General features: G+C 47.2%; 2 protein-coding genes across 2 annotated transcripts in view; one reads left to right on the forward strand and one right to left on the reverse strand.

The window, feature by feature from the left end:
- LOC133618388 (protein unc-13 homolog A-like) overlaps positions 1–5598 on the forward strand; it is a 70583-nt gene extending 64985 nt beyond the window's left edge. The window contains exons 40-42 of the mRNA XM_061978694.2: positions 1372–1458; positions 1523–1679; positions 4336–5598. Of these exons, the coding sequence (XP_061834678.1) occupies positions 1372–1458; positions 1523–1679; positions 4336–4624 (533 nt within the window). The 3' untranslated portion in view covers positions 4625–5598. The remainder of the gene's footprint in view (positions 1–1371; positions 1459–1522; positions 1680–4335) is intronic.
- Positions 5599–7413: 1815 nt separating this feature from the next.
- LOC133618387 (RNA-binding protein MEX3B) lies at positions 7414–16168 on the reverse strand. The gene is made up of 4 exons (XM_061978693.2): positions 15792–16168; positions 14085–14561; positions 10905–11176; positions 7414–10830 (listed from the first exon to the last, which is right to left on the reverse strand). The coding sequence occupies exons 2-4, from the start codon at positions 14512–14514 to the stop codon at positions 9631–9633; spliced, it is 1902 nt and encodes a 633-aa protein (XP_061834677.1). The 5' UTR covers positions 14515–14561; positions 15792–16168; the 3' UTR covers positions 7414–9630.
- Between the last annotated feature and the right edge of the window lie 676 nt (positions 16169–16844).

A 16844-nucleotide genomic window follows, 5' to 3' on the forward strand; every position in this document is an offset into this window, starting at 1 on the left:
GATCTAGCATAATAGTGAGAGTCCAGTCCATAGTGGATCTAACATAATAGTGAGAGTCTAGTCCATAGTGGATCTAACATAATAGTGTGAGAGTCCAGTCCATAGTGGATCTAACATAATAGTGAGAGTCCAGTCCATAGTGGATCTAACATAATAGTGAGAGTCCAGTCCATAGTGGATCTAACATAATAGTGTGAGAGTCCAGTCCATAGTGGATCTAACATAATAGTGAGAGAGTCCAGTCCATAGTGGATTTAACATAATATTGTGAGAGTCCAGTCCATAGTGGATCTAACATAATAGTGTGAGAGTCCAGTCCATAGTGGATCTAACATAATAGTGAGAGAGTCCAGTCCATAGTGGATCTAACATAATAGTGTGAGAGTCCAGTCCATAGTGGATCTAACATAATAGTGAGAGAGTCCAGTCCATAGTGGATCTAACATAATAGTGTGAGAGTCCAGTCCATAGTGGATCTAACATAATAGTGTGAGAGTCCAGTCCATAGTGGATCTAACATAATAGTGAGAGTCCAGTCCATAGTGGATCCAACATAATAGTGAGAGTCCAGTCCATAGTGGATCTAACATAATAGTGAGAGTCCAGTCCAAAGTGGATCTAACATAATAGTGTGAGAGTCCAGTCCATAGTGGATCTAACATAATAGTGTGAGAGTCCAGTCCATAGTGGATCTAACATAATAGTGTGAGAGTCCAGTCCATAGTGGATCTAACATAATAGTGAGAGTCCAGTCCATAGTGGATCTAACATAATAGTGTGAGTCCAGTCCATAGTGGATCTAACATAATAGTGAGAGTCCAGTCCATAGTGGATCTAACATAATAGTGTGAGAGTCCAGTCCATAGTGGATCTAACATAATAGTGTGAGTCCAGTCCATAGTGGATCTAACATAATAGTGTGAGAGTCCAGTCCATAGTGGATCTAACATAATAGTGAGAGTCCAGTCCATAGTGGATCTAACATAATAGTGAGAGTCCAGTCCATAGTGGATCTAACATAATAGTGAGAGTCCAGTCCATAGTGGGGCCAGCAGGAGATCATCTTGAGTGGAGACGGGTCAGCAGTGCAGAGATCTCCCCAACCAATGCACAGGCGACTGGTCCACCCTGGGTACCGACTCTGGACAGCCAGCACTTCATCCATGGCCACCGGACCTGTGTCAAGGGAGAGGGGGCAGAGGAGAAAAGAAACGGCAGATCAACTGGTCTAAAAAGGGGGGTCTATTTAAAGGCTAGAGTTTACATATAAATTAAGCCGTTGATTGAGCCAAATGTTTTCCATAAGAATAATGAGTAGATGATGCATGTGACAAAGTAGCAGTGATGGAAACACAGACTTTGTGTGTGCAGCCTCAGGAGTGGATGGTGTGGGAGAGGTGGTCATGCACGTGGATGTTCTACCTCAACCTAACGGCGAGTACAAGATCAGCATCAAAGGTAACCCACTAACATCTCTTCCTACTTCTGCCTCCACTCTAAACCACCTTGTCTCCCCCCTCAGTGGTGGCTGCTAACGACCTGAAGTGGAGGGCGCAGGGCTTCCGGCCCTTCGTGGAAGTCTACATCATCGGACCTCACCTCAGTGACAAGAAGAGGAAGTTTTCAACCAAATCCAAGAATAACAGCTGGTCTCCCAAATTCAATGAAAGCTACCAGTAGTGAGTATCTGCTTGATATCACACATGTCATTATTATTATAAAATACCAGTAGTATCTACTTGATATCACACATGTGTCATTATTACTATAACATACCAGTAGTATCTGCTTGATATCACACATGTGTCATTATTACTATAACATACCAGTAGTATCTGCTTTGTTTGTAGTCATCATGTATTTTCGTATGGTATGTGGGCTTGTATTAAGCCTCGGAGTTGAACGCCCCTGCCTTACATAGTTTCGGGTCACCCATGGGCAAGGTGTAGCACCCGAATGCCCCCCCCCATCAGGGTTACGATACCCCCCATGAAAGAAACGAAGAGAAGATGTGTTACCCGGCCCGAAGGAAGCCCGGGGCCCTCCTCCGGAGCTAGGCCCGGAGGCAGGGCTCGTCAGCGAGCGCCTGGTGGCCGGGCTAGCCACGGAGAAGCTACGTGGACACACCATCTTCTCCGCCACGTGGGCCCACCACCCGCGGTCAGAACCAGTGGGGTCGGGTGCGCTGCCAAGCGGATGGCAGTGAAAGTGGAGGCTCCAGACGGACCAATATCGGGGCAGCAGAGGCTGACTTTCGGGACGTGGAACGTCTCTACGCTGGTGGGTAAGGAGCCTGAGCTGGTGCGAGAGGTGGAGCGCTACCGGTTGGATCTGGTGGGGCTTACTTCTACGCATAGCAAGGGCTCTGAAACCACACTCCTGGACAAGGGATGGACCTTGTTCACTTGTGGAGTTGCTCAGGGTGTGAGGGCCCAGGCGGGTGTGGGGATACTCACGAGTCCCCGGCTGAGTGCCTGTACATTGGAGTTCACCCCAGTGGACAAGAGGGTCGCCTCCCTTCGCCTTAGGGTTGGAGGGGGGAAAACTCTGAGTTGTTTGTGCGTACGCACCAAACAAGAGTTCAGAGTATTCGGCCTTCTTGGATACCTTGCATGGGGTCCGGTATGGGGCGCCGGCAAGGGATTCCATAGTCTTGCTGGGGGACTTCAACGCGCACGTGGGCAATGACAGTGATACTTGGACTGGCGTGATTGGGAGGTACGGTCTCCCTGATCTGAACCTGAGTGGTTGATTGTTATTGGACTTCTGTGCTAGTCACGGACTTGCGATAACAAACACCATGTTCAAGCATAAGAATGCTCATAGGTGTACCTGGTACCAGAGCACCCCAGGCCAAAGATCAATGATCGATTTTGTAATCGTATCAGCTGATCTGAGGTCGTATGTTTTGGACACTCGGGTGAAGAGAGGGGCTGAACTGTCAACTGATCACCATCTGGTGGTGAGTTGGGTCAGATGGCGGGGGAAAACCTCTGGACAGACCTGGCAAACCCAAGCGTGTAGTGCGGGTGAACTGGGAACGTTTGGAGGAGTCCTCTGTCCGGAAGGACTTCAACTCCCACCTCCGGCGGGACTTCTGCTGAGAGGCTGTCTTGGTTGATACGCCTTTTCAACATTGCGTGGAAGTCTGGGACAGTGCCGAGGGAGTGGCAGACTGGGGTGGTGGTTCCCCTTTTCAAAAAGGGGGACCAGAGGGTGTGTGCTAATTACAGGGGTATCACACTACTCAGCCTCCCTGGGAAAGTTTACGCCAAGGTACTGGAAAGGAGGGTCCGGCCGATAGTCGAACCTCAGATTCAAGAGGAGCAATGTGGATTCTGTCCTGGTCGTGGAACAACTGACCAGCTCTTTACCCTTGCGGGAATCCTGGAGAAGGCCTGGGAGTATGCCTATCCAGTCTACATGTGCTTTGTGGATTTGGAGAAGGCGTATGACCAGATCCCCCGGGAGATCTTGTGGGAGGTGCTGAGGGAGTACAGAGTGAGGGGAACCCTGCTGAGGGACATCCAATCTCTGTACAACCAAAGCCAGAGTTGTGTCCGGGTGCGTGGATGTAAGTCGGTTCCGTTTCCAGTGTGGGTTGGTCTCCGCTCTGTTTGTAGTCATCACATGGTCACGCTATTTACACTCCAACACTTTCCGTGTTGATGGGCTCATATTGCCCATCCTATTTGAGGCTGAAATATTCTCACTACCGCACATTTGGCTTTGTAATCATGTTTCATCAATTGTAGTCATATTTGTTTCCTTGTCATTTGTAGTCATATTTGTTTCCTCGTCATTTGTAGTCATATTTGTTTCCTCGTCATTTGTAGTCGTATTTGTTTCCTCGTCATTTGTAGTCGTATTTGTTTCCTCGTCATTTGTCGTCATATTTGTTTCCTCCTCATTTGTAGTCATATTTGCTTCCTCATCATTTGTAGTCATATTTGTTTCCTCGTCATTTGTAGTCATATTTGTTTCTTTGTCATTTGTAGTCATATTTGTTTCCTCGTCATTTGTGTTACTTTGCGGCACTTCTCACTGGCTCTCTGTACTGAACGCTGAGACAAAGATTGTGGAAGACAGAAAAGAGGGCTCAGTGCGTTCAGTTAATGCAAATATGAAATAATGAGAGCTCTTCTCCTTGTTTGAAGCGAGAGACGAATGAAGGCCAGAATGAACAATTGTGTGTGACTCCAAACAAGAAGAAGTCTTATTTACTGCACTAATTAAAAGCTGCATGTGTTCAGGTGACTGGTGTGTGAGCGACAGGAAGAAACACTCTGACAGTGTTACTTCCCCACTCTGACTTGAGCATGGAATGTGTTTCAGCTGCCTGGGCACGGAGGTGGGTCCCGAGAGCTACGAGCTGCAGGTGTGCGTGAAGGACTACTGCTTCGCCAGGGAGGACCGCACGGTGGGCGTGGCCGTGCTGCAGGTGAAGGACATGGCCAGCAGGGGCAGCGTGACCTGCTGGCTGCCGCTGGGCCGCCGCGTGCACATGGACGAGACGGGCCTGACGGTGCTGCGCATCCTGTCGCAGCGCAACAACGACGACGTGGCCAAGGAGTTTGTCAAGCTGAAGTCGGACCAGCGCTCGGCCGAGGAGGGTCGCAGCTGAGGGGCGACCTCACAAGCACACGGAGGAGGAGGAGGTTTGGACTAAAGCCCCTCAGCTTCAGGTTAGCCACGGCTCACCTCTTTTCTACACGCTTCCACGCCACAACAAGGATGACCACTTTGCACTTTGACCTCCCTGCGCCATCAGGAGAGCATCAGCTTCATCCTGTCCTGCATGTTGACCCCGCCTCCTACCAACACTGTGATTCACTTGCTGTAACCATGGCAACCACTCCCCAAATGGCTGCCTGCCATCTTTGCCCAGCATGATGCACTATTTAGTGTGTCAGGAGCACACACACACACACACACACACACACACACACACACACTCTAGTGCACATCTACTTGGAAAAAGGGCTACGAGACCCCCGCTATACATCAAGTCAAGTTGTGAGCAATACGTCCGCACGCGCTGTCAATCAAACTCCACAAGCGCAATATAGAAGAATGGTGTTCAGTGTTGTTTGTCAGCTTTGTGTTTGTCAAAGACTCTTTGCCTTGACCAGGACCAACATTTGCACCAATCTTCCTTTCAAATGCTTATTTGAAAGAAGAGAAGCCATCGTCGTGCAAAAAGACATTTTGTTGGCGCAGTCTTCATCTAATGTGCCATCTTCACAACGTCCAGCAGAGGGCGCGCCACCTGCTTTGTGTCACGTGATCAAACACAGCAATCTATGCTCAAGCACAAAGGGACATGCCAGATGAGGCGCATGCGCACGCAGACATCTCCTCTGTCGATAGAAAACACAAATGCATGATGGGAAATAGAATGTGCCAGCACGTGTCTCTTTTTGATATTCCTTCTTTTTGTTATCTTTATTATTATTTGCTGTCTTGTTCTTTCATTTTGTCAACTTGTAACCAACACGAATGTAGTTTGATCACACAATTCGCATGAGAGGATTCTTTTCTACCGAGGATGTTTCTAATTTGATGGATTGTTCTTTAAAAGGAGGAAGTGGAGCTGCAATGTCTGATCTGCTTCCTATTAAAAGGACATTTGTGTCACACTTTGACTCTTTGCTATCTTTTCTCACAACAAACTACAAGTGGACCTTTTTGACTCTTTAGTATCTTTTCTCACAACAAACTAGAAGTGGACAACTTCTTGTATTGACCAAGTGGAAACTGCTTCGGCTAAAAACCTGATTCGCTCCAAATAAGACACAATTCCGTAGAAGTGAAGTTGAGTCTTTAATTATGAGGATTATTAGGAAAAATATATAAATATACAACAGAGACGATTTTGTCAATACTGCCACCAGGTGGCTAACATAGGTCATTACAGCAGTAAGATCTGACCGGGCAACTAGCAACCTCTAACAGGAATGAAGGTCATTGCATCAACAATTGAAAATGAGGAAAAAATTAAGTTGGATCATCCATCCATCTTCTTCCACTTATCCGAGGTCGGGTCGCGGGGGCAGCAGCCTAAGCATTTAGGAGATTGTAGTCATTGACTAATCATTTAGGAGATTGTAGTCATTGACTAATCATTTAGGAGATTGTAGTAATTGACTAATTATTTAGGAGATTGTAGTCATGGACTAATCATTTAGGAGATTGTAGTAATTGACTAATCATTTAGGAGATTGTAGTCATTGACTAATCATTTAGGAGATTGTAGTCATTGACTAATCATTTAGAAGATTGTAGTCATTGACTAATCATTTAGGAGATTGTAGTCATGGACTAATCATTTAGGAGATTGTAGTCATGGACTAATCATTTAGGAGATTGTAGTCATTGACTAATCATTTAAGAGATTGTAGTCATGGACTAATCATTTCGGAGATTGTAGTCATGGACTAATCATTTAAGAGATTGTAGTCATGGACTAATCATTTAGGAGATTGTAGTAATTGACTAATCATTTAGGAGATTGTAGTCATTGACTAATCATTTAGGAGATTGTAGTCATTGACTAATCATTTAGAAGATTGTAGTCATTGACTAATCATTTAGGAGATTGTAGTCATTGACTAATCATTTAGGAGATTGTAGTCATGGACTAATCATTTCGGAGATTGTAGTCATTGACTAATCATTTAGGAGATTGTAGTCATTGACTAATCATTTAGGAGATTGTAGTCATGGACTAATCATTTCGGAGATTGTAGTCATTGACTAATCATTTAGGAGATTGTAGTCATGGACTAATCATCTGGCCATACTCTCAAAAACCCCTGGCGTGACTACGGGCGCCATGTTTGGGAGCAAGTGTGAAAGCGAGTTGGCCATACTCTTCTTCTGCTGCGCTCTTGAAAGGTTGTCAATACCGCCATCATGTGGCTAATATTGGCAATCACACAAATAAACACTGAAATGAAGTCAATACCGCCATCATGTGGCTAATATCTGCAATCACACAAATAAACACTGAAATGAAGTCAATACTGCCATCATGTGGCTAATATTGGCAATCACACAAATAAACACTAAATGAAGTCAATACCGCCATCATGTGGCTAATTTTTGCAATCACACAAATAAACACTGAAATGAAGTCAATACCGCCATCATGTGGCTAATATTGGCAATCACACAAATAAACACTGAAATGAAGTCAATACCGCCATCATGTGGCTAATATTGGCAATCACACAAATAAACACTGAAATGAAGTCACTGTTTACCTTTCCTTCATTTGGCGCCCTCTGCTGGACACTTGCATCCATCAACTAATGACTCCTTTTGCAAACAGTGATGCTGGCTACCATTTCTTTCTAAATAATCAGTTAAGTAAAAAAAGTAGGAAAAGAGAAACATTATCACTATGTTTTATTCAATATATAACATTTTACAAATGCTCCGATGGTTTTAAGTCACGAGAAAACTCACGCACACACGTTGAAAGGAAGAGTAAAAATCATGACGTAATGTATCCCTGCTGAAGGCTTGCCAACACTAGTAGGCAAGTACACCATCTGCACCAACACTAGTAGGCAAATACACCATCTGCACCAACACTAGTAGGCAAATACACCATCTGCACCAACACTAGTAGGCAAATACACCATCTGCACCGTGAAGAAATAATGACAAGAAACACCTTTATCATTTTACAGTAAAAAATGGAACCAAAACCAAAGACTTTATTAAAGAAGCATAAAAAATAAAACTCTTGATACATTTCTTATAACCGTCAAACCAGCTCAAATTATATGATTATACAATTTCCCCGGCGTCTGGTTAAAAGGTCCATAAACTTTCAAATAAAATATATTTCAATTTTAAAAATTTCTTCAATAATTTTTCTCATTTTGTTATAAATCGCCTATATGTAGTACACAGGAAATAATGAAAAAGGAAACAAATAAAAAATAAAAAATACATTTGAAGTCATAAAAAGGGTCACATTATTGTCTGGGATATTTAGGTAAGCAAATAAATTGTAAAAAATAAAAATGTGTAAAAAGTTTTTTGTGTTTTCTTTTTGTCTTGAAATGTTAAAAATGAGCTAAAGCCAGGTGGCTTGAAGACATGCAGGTGGGTAACTTACAAAGAATGAGAAACTACAGGTGTGTCACAAAGTCCTCTAGCTGGTAAAAAGATGATTGTTGAGGGTATTTACACGCGTCTGCTGACTGCACATTTTGGTTCAGCGTACAAAAAGAGTTAAAGCAATAAACAAAATAGAGGAGTTTGCCCCCCCGCTCGACCCCTTTTCATTGGCGAGGTTCTCCTTACATCCCCCCTCTAATCACCAAGAAGAAAAGGTCAGAGGTCACTGCCTCAGGAAACCCTGTTTTCAAACCTTTAAGGAAGGCAATGGGGGAGGGGATCATTTGGCTAAAAAAATAAAAATCAGCAGACAATCTGAAAAAACGGGTACCTTTTTTTTTGTGTGTGAATGAAAAGTACTGTACATGACGCCAACATTCTCTCCAGGGACACATTTCATTTCCTTTTACAAAGGGGAGCCTTCATCAGCGTGGCGTCAACATTCTCGCTGGGATTGGAACACAAAGTGTGCGTGGAAGCCCTGGATGACGTAGCTGCCATTAAGGAAAGTCTTCCTACTGAGGAAGCCCTTAAACAACGCAGCTTGCCTTCACATGGAGAAGACAAACCCTAGAGAAGGACTCAATGGGGAGCAAACACTTAGTGCACTGCTGAAGGCGGCGCTAGACGCAGCCCAGCTTTGCTGCAGCAGAGAGGTGGAAGACCAAAATAAAAGCAGTTTAGGTGGGTCGGGGGCTACAGTGCAGGAAAAACAGTTCAATGACCCCCCAGAATTATTGTATGGAACTTGTCCTCAAACGTGACAGAAGCAGGATGAAGATGACACTGAAGGAGCTCATGGAAGTAACAGACAGGAAGTTGGGGAGGGGGGGCTGGATCACTGCCTTCCTTTAAGCACGCCATGGGGGGAAGGTGAGGGCAGTAACCACACATGGGGGGAGGTGAGGGCAGTAACCACACATGGGGGGAGGTGAGGGCAGTAACCACACATGGGAGGAGGTGAGGGCAGTAACCACACAGGGGGGGAGGTGAGGGCAGTAACCACACAGGGGGGGAGGTGAGGGCAGTAACCACACATGGGGGGAGGTGAGGGCAGTAACCACACAGGGGGGAAGGTGAGGGGGGGTAAAGGGATTGTCAGCGGGCCGGGCGTCCACACCTGAGAGGCCAAGGAGAAAGAATGCTGCATTGTGCTGGCGTCTAACATTTGGCATGGCTTCATGGCTGAGGGGGCGTGGCCAAGCAGTCCGCTAGCGAGAGAGGGGATCATGTGGTCATGAGGGGGGGGGGTTGGGGGGGTGTTGCACAGCACATGAAGAGAAAAGTAGAAAAGTGCAGGCCTCGTTTTGACAGCGTTGTCGAAAAATATCTGCTAAGTAGAAAAAGTGTGAAAAAGAAAGGCTGAGAAAAGAAGAAGCCTGAATGAAAGAAAATGAAGGCCTGAAGAGCTAAGACACAAGTTTGAAGACAAAATAAGTCCTTAGCGTCATTATTAATATTATTATTATTATTATCATGGCATCATTGTCAGTATTATTAAGAGAAGATGCGTATGCACTGAGTGGTGGGGGTGTGGCACACGGGGCACTCGGACTCTGCAGACTGGCAGATCTGCCCCGCACACTCCATGCAGAAGAGGTTGTGGCCGCAGGGCACCAGGGCGGCCGTCACCTCGCTCTCGAAACACACAAAGCAGTCCCTGTTGACGCCGCCCAGCCCCACCACCGCGCCGGGGCCTCCTTTCAGTCGACTCAGCATCCCGGAGCTGAGGCCCACGCCGCCGCCGCCGCCCTCGGAGTCGGTGGGCGAGCCACCGGGCAGCGAGGAGGCCGAGCAGGAGGAGTAGCCGGTGGAGGAGCCACCGGAGCTGGAACTGGAGCCGCCGGAGAAGGAGCCGCCTGCAGCGTTGCCGGACTGGAGCCAGGAGAGCGTGCTGAGGGGGTCGCTTTGGGCACGGCGGGCCAACGGGTGGTCCAGGGGGCCCGTATCCTGAGGCAGCGTCGGGGACAAGCGTGGAGTGACGGCGCCACCGCTGAGACCGCTGCTGTTACGACGCACAGGCTGCTGCTGCTGCGAGGAGCCGCCCGACTTGGCGCCATTGACGAAAGGCGCCCAGATGTTAGAAGCGCTGAATTCAAAGCCAAGTTCTTCTGAAGACGGGAGTCCCGGGGTGGAGTCGCCCCCGAAAGTAAACCCGCCCCCAGCGCTGCTGGACCCTGTGCTGAAGGGACTGGTGGGACTCCCTCCCTCGTTGGCTTTGCGCCCCGCGCTGAAGTTGTCTGAGCTCATGGCGCTATTGTGCGTGTGGTAGGCCACCGAGGACGACATCTTGCGGCCGCTGGAGTGATTGGCGGACATGGGGGGGTTGGGTGGTGAAGAGGGTGGCGCGGGCGGCGGCGGTGGTGGCGCGGAATGGTGGTGGGAGGCCCGGGACCACAAGGATGCTCCCAGACCCGCGCTGAGGGAGCCCAGACCCTCCAGGCTGACGTCTGTGCCGTTGGTGTGGAAGTCGTTGTCCCCCTGAAGGTCCACAAAGGTTCCGGTTCTCAGCGTGATGTGGGTCTCGATCTCCTCCCTGGCCCGATCCACGTTCTCAGGCATGCCGGTCACCTCGAACACGGGGTCCTTCTCTCGACTGGGCGTCACGATGTAGGTGTGGGTCTGCTGCTGGATGCGCTTGATGGTGGCTCCTTTTGGTCCCACAACTAAGCCCACCACTCTGTAGGGCACCCTCACCTGGACCAGGACAAAACCAAGTTCAACATGACGGTGCAACACAGTACGGTAGCCCAGCGGACCGCTTCCAATACCTGAATGGTTGTTTGTCCAGGGAGGTGTGGCGGTCCGGGGAGCGAGCCTCCTCCCCCTCCAGCTCCCCCTCCTCCTCCTGCTGCTGCAGGTCCTCCGGCTTTGCAGCGGGACGCCCGGATCATGGAGAAATGTTCAGCGGCAGAGACGATCTCACGCTTGGCCATCTCCACATCCTCCCTGCGCCCCGTCACGATGAACACTGGCTCCTCCCCTCTGACGGGGGTCTTGATGTAAGTGTTGGTCTTGGCACGTAGCGCCTTGATCTTACAACCTGGGGGGTGACACACAAACAAAGGAAGGCTGGTCACACATCATGTAGTTACACCCTCCACCTCTGGGGGGAGCACATGTAGTTACACCCTCCACCTCTAGTGGGAGCACATGTAGTTACACCCTCCACCTCTAGTGGGAGCACATGTAGTTACACCCTCCACCTCTGGGGGGAGCACTTGTAGTTACACCCTCCACCTCTGGGGGAAGCACATGTAGTTACACCCTCCACCTCTGGGGGCAGCACATGTAGTTACACCCTCCACCTCTGGGGGAAGCACATGTAGTTACACCCTCCACCTCTAGTGGGAGCACATGTAGTTACACCCTCCACCTCTGGGGGCAGCACATGTAGTTACACCCCCACCTCTGGTGGGAGCACATGTAGTTACACCCTCCACCTCTAGTGGGAGCACATGTAGTTACACCCTCCACCTCTAGTGGGAGCACATGTAGTTACACCCTCCACCTCTGGTGGGAGCACATGTAGTTACACCCTCCACCTCTGGGGGCAGCACATGTAGTTACACCCTCCACCTATAGGGGGAGCACATGTAGTTACACCCCCACCTATAGGGGGAGCACATGTAGTTACACCCCCACCTATAGGGGGAGCACATGTAGTTACACCCTCCACCTCTGGGGGCAGCACATGTAGTTACACCCTCCACCTATAGGGGGAGCACATGTAGTTACACCCCCACCTACAGGGGGAGCACATGTAGTTACACCCCCACCTATAGGGGGAGCACATGTAGTTACACCCTCCACCTATAGGGGGAGCACATGTAGTTACACCCCCACCTATAGGGGGAGCACATGTAGTTACACCCTCCACCTCTGGGGGCAGCACATGTAGTTACACCCTCCACCTATAGGGGGAGCACATATAGTTACACCCCCACCTATAGGGGGAGCACATGTAGTTACACCCCCACCTATAGGGGGAGCACATGTAGTTACACCCTCCACCTCTGGGGGCAGCACATGTAGTTACACCCTCCACCTATAGGGGGAGCACATGTAGTTACACCCCCACCTACAGGGGGAGCACATGTAGTTACACCCCCACCTATAGGGGGAGCACATGTAGTTACACCCTCCACCTATAGGGGGAGCACATGTAGTTACACCCCCACCTATAGGGGGAGCACATGTAGTTACACCCTCCACCTCTAGTGGGAGCACATGTAGTTACACCCTCCACCTCTGGGAGGAGCCCAAGATGACAACAATGCAAAGAAAAAACTGAGTGAGAATGTCCAACTTTTATGTCAAAGTCACATTTCCAAATATAATAATGCTCACTTTTGCAAATACAATTGTTCCTCGACTTGCTGAGAGATTTGTAATATTTAGATGTTGCTATTGTTACTGTAATAAACCCCCTTAGATCTCAAGACCCACTTTTATTCTTTGGCTTTTAACACTATGTGAGTTGTGTGGTCTTCTGTGTTTAAAATGTTGATTTCTATTTATTGTTTTAATTGGTTTTACCCTTTAAAATCTTTTTAATCATATATATTTTTATATTTATTTATTTTTTGTTTTTATTCAGTCCTTGGTGGACCTAAGGATAATATTTGAGTATTGTTTTTAATATTGTTGTGCAGCACTTTGGAAACATTTCTGTTGTTTAAATGTGCTATATAAATAAAGTGCTATAGAAATAAAGTGGGTCATTTAAAAAGGTGCCACGTTACGAGCATCTATTTGGCTTTGAAAAGGCAAGTGGAATAAGTACTGCGCCTTTAAAGGATGACGCGTCACCCGGGCGACCAATAGGAGGCGCGGAGTGTGATGTCATCTGGGAAGCAGAGAGCATGGCTTTTTCAAACAAAGAGAACAATGCTGGAAGACGCGGACGACAAACAAAAAAAAGCGGCAAGAGCCAGGAGAAGAAGTGTGCGACGGCGAGCAGGAAAAGGGAGAATAAAGTTGGAAAACGTCAAAGCGGCGAGCGTAAACGAGCTTTGTTTGGGTGCAGGGCGGAACAACAGCGCCCAGCCGGGATGCAGCACAACAACACGCACTCGCTTGACATTTACTACACTCTTACACTCATTTAGTCCACTCTTACAATCATTTAGTCCACTACTGGACTCATCTAGTCCACTCTTACATCGCACGGTGCACAAAAAGCTCCTTTAGCGCCATTTCCTTTGTTTGCTGCAGGCTGCAAGAGCGTCCAGACTGCCTTTGTCTGACCCCGCCCCTCCCCCGCCCGCACAGATACTCCAGTCCACAGTCTGCTCTAATCCATCCATTTTATACCGCTTGTTCCCTTCATGTCACTAATCATGTTAAAAGCACACATTCATGCAAATAATATGACATTAAAAAAAAAAAAAAGGAGCCTTTTTGAAAAAGGGGAAAAGGCAAAGTGGAAAAGTTGCAGTCAAACAAAGAGAAACCGTGCAGACAAGAAGAAGAAGAAGAAGACGGCCCACAACAACAACAATTAGAAGAAGACCCAACTTGTCCACCCACAATCAATCAATGTTTACTTATATTGCCCTAAATCATGAGTGTCTCAAAGGGCTGCAACAACAACAACAACAATTAGAAGAAGAAGACCCATCTTGTCGGCCCACAACAACAACAACAATTAGAAGAAGACCCACCTTGTTGGCCCACAACAACAACCATTAGAAGAAGAAGAAGACCCATCTTATCGGCCCACAACAACAACAACAACAACTAGAAGAAGAAGAAGACCCACCTTGTTGGCCCACAACAACAACAACAACAACTAGAAGAAGAAGAACCATCTTGTCGGCCCACAACAACAACAACAATTAGAAGAAGACCCATCTTGTTGGCCCACAACAACAACCATTAGAAGAAGAAGAAGACCCATCTTATCGGCCCACAACAACAACAACAATTAGAAGAAGAAGAAGACCCACCTTGTCGGCCCACAATCTCTGCCACATGTTCCGAGCTGGGCACCGGCACACACTCCGTCATGTTGACGCTTCTCTTCCTGCTCTGCTCCCCATGGAGCAGGGCGTGCGAGCCGGACATGTGGTAGCCGCCCGAGCCGTAGTACTCCGGCGACGGGGAGCAGGACGTGGGCGAGTCCCGCGAGCCGCCGGGGTGGTCGAGCATCTGGAGATCCACGTAACCCTCGGAGCTGGGAGCCTGGCTGCCGTCCATGCAGTCCACCTTCTCCAGGGCCATGAGTGACAGCTGGTCCAGGGCGAAGCGGAGCACCTCCTGGTGGTCCTCGTCCCGGGACTCCTGCTCGCTTTCCCGGGCCAGAGCGAGCCCGTTGTGCTGGCTGCTGATCACCACGTCGTGCTCCATGATCTCGGGGTGGAATAAAGGGCTCGGCATCCTGGATCTCACATCAGATCACGGACGGCCGCCGCGTGTGGAGTGATCTGGAAAGGTGGAAGAAAGACAGAGTTGAATAAGAATACAGAAGGATGAAAGAAAGAGAGTTGAATGAGAATAAAAAAGGAAGAAAGAATAAAAAATAAGGATGAAATAATAAAAAGGATGATTAAGAATAAAAAGGATGATTAAGAATAAAAAAGAATGATGTTTAAGAATAAAAAGAAGGATGATTAAGAATAAAAAGAAGGATGATTAAGAATAAAAAAGAAGGATTATTAAGAATAAAAACAAGGATTATTAAGAATAAAAAGAAGGATTATTAAGAATAAAAAGAAGGATGTTTAAGAATAAAAAGAAGGATGATTAGGAATAAAAAAGAAGAATGTTTAAGAATAAAAAGGATGTTTAAGAATAAAAAGAAGGATGTTTAAGAATAAAAAGAAGGATGATTAAGAATAAAAAAGAAGGATGTTTAAGAATAAAAAGAAGGATGATTAAGAATAAAAAGAAGGATGTTTAAGAATAAAAAGAAGGATGATTAAGAATAAAAAGAAGGATGATTAAGAATAAAAAGAAGGATGTTTAAGAATAAAAAGAAGGATGTTTAAGAATAAGATGTTTAAGAATAAAAAGAAGGATGTTTAAGAATAAAAAGAAGGATGTTTAAGAATAAAAAGAAGGATGATTAAGAATAAAAAGAAGGATGATTAAGAATAAAAAGAAGGATGTTTAAGAATAAAAAGAAGGATGTTTAAGAATAAAAAGAAGGATGATTAAGAATAAAAAGAAGGATGTTTAAGAATAAAAAGAAGGATGTTTAAGAATAAAAAGAAGGATGATTAAGAATAAAAAGAAGGATGTTTAAGAATAAAAAGAATGATGTTTAAGAATAAAAAGAAGGATGTTTAAGAATAAAAAGAAGGATGATTAAGAATAAAAAGAAGGATGAGCTGAGGGTTGCTTTGTCTTCTTCTCGCTGTGTGACAAGTCCACACTTTAACACTTTAAGTGTGCCTTGACACGCCAAAAGAAGCGCGTCCACCCCCGCACACGACAAGACTTACGTGTCGGTAACGTCCGCTCACTTTCATACAAAAAGCCAAAGAAAAAGAGGAGGAAAAGTCCTGAGTGCTGCTGTTAGCATGTTAGCATGCTAACAGTCACGTTGCGACTCTTTGTTTGGGAGCACCGCGGCTAAGCTAGCCGCCTTAGCTCGGGCGGCTCCTTTCAAAAGCACATTCTTCTTTTTTAGCAAACATTTTACGTCAACTTACTTGATCCCGACTCGGTGGACTGGCGCCAACTTGTTGTGCTTGTGAGAAGAAGAAGGAGCCGCCTTTGTGCGGCTAGCAGTTAGCCGCTAGCAGTTAGCCGCCTAGCAGTAAAAGAGAAAGACTATAAAAGGTTGAGGACGAGGACTAGAACTAGGACTCTACTTTCATCTCCCGCAGCCGCTCTGGTGCCAGGCTGGCCGGGAGAAGCTGGCGGTTGGCCGTTTCCAAGTGTCCAACAAAGTGGGCTCCTTCTGCCTGCTGCTGACCCCACTTCGCTCCACTCCTGCGCTGCTCCTCCCCGCTCCGCTCCTGCGCTGCTCCTCCACGCCTTTGTCTCGCCAGGCTCCCGCACACCGCTGACGTCACCCGACACACAACAATGGCTTGCAAGGCCACATGCGGGGATGGGGAGCGCGTCCACTGTCAGTGCCAGCTTTCACTTCTGCTTCTCATGCGCTGCAAACACTCTGCAGACATGACACACAACATGCGCTGCAAACACTCTGCAGATATGATGTCGTTGTGGCTTGTGCAGCCCTTTGAGACACTTGTGATTTAGGGCTATATAAATAAACATTGATTGATTGATTGATTGACATGACACACAACATGCGCTGCAAACACTCTGCAGACATGACACACAACATGCGCTGCAAACACTGCAAACATGCGCTGCAAACACTGCAGACATGACACACAACATGCACTGCAAACACTCTGCAGACATGACACACATGCGCTGCAAACACTCTGCAGACATGACACACAACATGCGCTGCAAACACTCTGCAGACATGACACACATGCGCTGCAAACACTCTGCAGACATGACACACAACATGCGCTGCAAACACTCTGCAGACATGACACACAACATGCGCTGCAAACACTCTGCAGACATGACACACATGCGCTGCAAACACTCTGCAGACATGACACACATGCGCTGCAAACACTCTGCAGACATGACACACAACATGCGCTGCAAACACTCTGCAGACATGACACACAACATGCGCTGCAAACACTCTGCAGACATGACACACAACATGC

This window comes from Nerophis lumbriciformis, linkage group LG19 (genome assembly GCF_033978685.3).
Source record: "Nerophis lumbriciformis linkage group LG19, RoL_Nlum_v2.1, whole genome shotgun sequence".
NCBI lineage: Eukaryota > Metazoa > Chordata > Actinopteri > Syngnathiformes > Syngnathidae > Nerophis > Nerophis lumbriciformis.